Consider the following 4,040-nt stretch of genomic DNA (forward strand, 5'->3'; position numbering starts at 1 on the left):
GAGCCTTGCAGTACCACTGAAGAGAGAATCCCATTTCAGTTTGTCCTCTCTCGCTCTCTTTTTTTTTTTTTTTTTTTTTTTTTTTTTTTTTTTTTTTTTTTTTTTAGGGCTGTTAGATCTTACAGACAATTCCTATAGGTCCAGTCTCTCAGCCTTAACCCATCCTGTTGATTCCTGACCCATGGAATGGCTTGTCCTTAGATAGATCATTAGTTCTGTATATCTAGGAGCCATCTCCTAAATTTAGCAGGCTAATAACAATTCTAGGATTCAAGGAAGGCTAAAATTCTCCCCTTATCCTCTGTGGTTGGTTCAGGTAGTCCCCCATGAAATATATCTTTCACTTCACCTTCCTTTCCACATTGATCTGTGTGTCAAGACACAGACAATAGGAGCATCTACACATGAAAATTGTATGGGTCATTGTTGGCCCTATGCTGAGTGCAGGCACCATGGGGCTTTAAGAGCTTTCAGCTGAGTGGTCTCCAGCTTCTTTCTCTTGGACATCCATAACAGCTTGAAACTTTTTTTGGAATAACTTGGAGAGGAGTCTGAGAACTGATTTTCTTACTAGAGACAAGGATACTGAATTTTCTCAACTGCACATGCACTATTCTACTCTTAGTCTCGGACTAGCTGGAAAGAGAACTGAGGAGCATTTGTGCAGTTAGAGGACAAAACAGCTTAAATGGTAGTTGTTGGCTAGATATCCACATGTGAGGAGCCTGAGCAAAGTGCCTCAGCCCCTGTGCTTGGAATGCTTTCCCCAGGGTGCAGGGACCCAAGGGCTTTTTATCAACTGAATCTTCGTTGCCCCAGTCCCATCCTTCAGCAGATAGCACTGGACACAAGCCATCATTTGTAGAGCTGAGCAGAGCTTGGAATTTGTATACAGTCCAAGTTCTTCAAACTCATTTGACTCCTCTGCCTCACAGCTGGCACACAAAACAAGAGTGCTTCAACAGGTGGCAGATATCTTCACTAATATTTTCTTGTGTATTGGGGTTTCTAAAGGCAAGGATGCTTGGTCCACAGGAAAACAGAGTCAGAAGGGCTCTTCTCTTTGCCACACCTCAGGCTGTAATGTTTCCCTGAAAAATGAGGGGATCATATTCATTCTGAAGAAAAGCTGGTCTTTGATCCCATACAGAAAACGTGTATATCAGAATGTAGTCCCATAAAGAAAACGAAAACAATTAAAAGTCCTTTGATTGCAGAAGATTTGTCTTTAAGAAGAATATATTTCCATCTCCTTCATGAAGAAAGAGAATCTCAAACGAGGAGGAGATTAACTTTAGGAGCATGTGTTTAGTCAGTCCAGGGCTTTCCTGAGATCCCAATATCCATGAAGGGCTCCTTGGGAGCCAGCCTGGGGTTATGCTTCCCACTCTTGCCATCCCAGTGGGGCTGGATAAAAAGATGCCTGCTGGGGCACATCTGGTTTCTGTATTTAAGGGACTCGGACAGACTCTGAGACACAGCCCTGGAGATACCGTGGCCTGCTCTGAACATAGCTCAGGCTCCCACACCACGGCTCCAGTTTGCAAATTAGCTCCCACTTACAGCACACTGGGGAACTGGGTGTTCAAAGTACCCAAATGTAAAGCCAAATTTACCCCCAGGGAGGCTCCACCTGTACAAATAAATTAGTTTCAAGTTGTGAAGCCAGTGAGGTTCAGAATGAGATAGGATGCTGTTGTGTACCATGGGCACATTATCACTCATGCTGGGGCAAATGAAAACTTCTTTTCCATGCATCTGGAAATGCCATGTAGTTGTGGTTTTCAGGCTAAAAATTCCCATGCCCCATCTTTAGAATATATTGGCAGATACAAAGACGGACTTGCTCCCGCTGTCAAACAAGAAACAATACTGACACCTTTCTTTGAAAGTACTACTAGCTGCAGGACAGCTGAGATAAGAAATCAAGAGTTCAGAAAATAAATAGACACTAATGAGAAAAAAATTTATTATTTGGAGTGTTTTAGTGGTGAGTGGTTTTGATTTGATTGAATTATAGCCTCACAGGAGGAGAAATGCCTCTCTCTGAGCACAGCCCATTTTCTCAGAGGCCATTTTCATTAGGGCTGCAAATGTGGGCTGCCCTGGAAGCTGCAGTTGTGTGTAGATGACTGACTGGGGCAGAACAGCTGAACACAAAACAGGTTGAGAGAGTGGTACGTGGAGCAAAGGCCCCACAAAAAGAGACATAGAAAGCCACCAGGAGCTAGCAAGAAAGTAGAAATACAGTGCAAGGAGGAGGGAGTTAAAAAATGAACCATGCATAATTAGCACAGTGTTTGCACAGTTTTTAAGGTCAAAATGTCCTTAATTTTTACATGTATCAAAATATATCTGGTATTCCTCAGGAAATACTGCCAAAAACACACCAGAAAAATTTCCCTGGTTCCAAAAGGCAGATTCAGTTCTTCTGGCTTTCCATTCTAATTTGAAATGCAGGCCTAGCAGTGGGCAGTGATTTCTTTTCTGATCAGGTTTTGATGTTTCCATGGTAGGTGACTGGGGACTCAAAACTTCCCTGCCACAAAATGGCTGACAGCAAGTTGGCTTGTTTTGCACAGCAAAGATCAGAGACTTGTCATTAAAACACACACACAGCACCTCTAAAAGGCAGCACTTTTACAGGCTGAGAACACAACCAGCTGCTGTAACACTGAAACTCATTAGAGCTTACTTGGGGCTTTGTGTCTTGAGATGTGTATTTACTGGGACGTCACAAGTAATTACTCGTTAACAAACCCTTACTTCCCACTGTCATCTGCACCTTGCAATTTCTGCCCTCAGTGAAACAGTCCCAAATAGACAAACTCCCTGCCCAGTCTCTAACCCAGCACTCACACCACTTCTTTTCCCTTTGGCAGAAAAATGGAGATGCTGGCTCAGACTATGAATATGTCCAATATTTCCAAGGTGGCACAAGATGGCAGCTTCACTAACTGCTCCTCCAACTATACAGTTGACAGCTTCAAACAAGTCATTTATCCCATCACATATCTCTTTATCTTCTTCCCGGGTGCTGTTGGAAACAGCCTCTCCATTTATGTTTTCTTCCAGACTTCGCAAAGGACCTCAGTAAACATTTACATGCAGAACTTGGCTATTTCAGACCTCATGTTTGTCAGCACTTTGCCCTTTCGAGCCTCATATTTCCTCTTGGGATCCCGTTGGATATTTGGTGACGTCCTCTGCAGGATCATGACTTACACCTTGTACATGAATATGTACTGCAGCATTTATTTCCTGGCCGTGCTCAGCATGGTTCGTTTTGTAGCCATCGTCCACCCGTTCAAACACGGAAAAGTGACCAACACCAAGTATGCCAGGATTACCTGTGGGGTCGTATGGATCTTCGTGCTGGCAGCTGCCAGCCCTCTGTTAAACAAGGGAATCGCTGGCTACCGCAACCCAGTCAAATGCTTGGACCTGCACCCCTCCAGCACACACAACCTCCTCATGATGAACAGCTTTGTCCTCGTTGTGGGCTTCATCCTGCCCTTCTGCACAATTGTGTTCTGCTACATCTTTGCCATCAGAGCGCTGCTCAAGTGCAGGGCTCCGCAGAGCGGGAGGGCAATCTGTCACAGGAAGGCGCTGCTAACCATTGTCATCACCCTCATCCTCTCCCTCATCTGCTTCCTGCCCTACCACATCCTGAGAACTGTCCACCTGATGTACAGCAGCTGCAACCAGGCCATCCTGCACAAGGCGCTGGTGGTCACTCTCTGCCTTGCTGCCATGAACAGCTGCCTCGATCCTTTCCTCTATTACTTTGCTGCTGAAAATTTCAAAGCAAAAATGAGAAGTTTGTGCTGCAGGTAGCTGGTGCAGAATTGCAAAACAATATATATATACAGTCCTCATGGGATCTCTAGACTGGGCTCATAGTATTCAATGGCAGAGGCTGTGTGCTGTGCTGCTGGCCAGCCTGCAGCTCTGCTGCTCACCGTCAGGCATCTCTGGAACAAAAGTCTCTGGGACAGAGCTCTTTGTGAGTGACCAAAACTGAGTCTGGATGATCT

At 44.9% G+C, this 4,040-nt stretch overlaps 1 protein-coding gene across 1 annotated transcript; it reads left to right on the plus strand.

Moving 5' to 3' along the window:
• The first annotated feature begins 2,886 nt into the window (after positions 1 to 2,886).
• Positions 2,887 to 3,840, plus strand: CYSLTR2 (cysteinyl leukotriene receptor 2). Its single transcript, XM_005420825.1, has one exon. The coding sequence runs from the start codon at positions 2,887 to 2,889 to the stop codon at positions 3,838 to 3,840; it is 954 nt and encodes a 317-aa protein (XP_005420882.1).
• Positions 3,841 to 4,040: the final 200 nt, after the last annotated feature.

This window comes from Geospiza fortis, unplaced genomic scaffold (genome assembly GCF_000277835.1).
Source record: "Geospiza fortis unplaced genomic scaffold, GeoFor_1.0 scaffold194, whole genome shotgun sequence".
NCBI classification, from domain to species: domain Eukaryota; kingdom Metazoa; phylum Chordata; class Aves; order Passeriformes; family Thraupidae; genus Geospiza; species Geospiza fortis.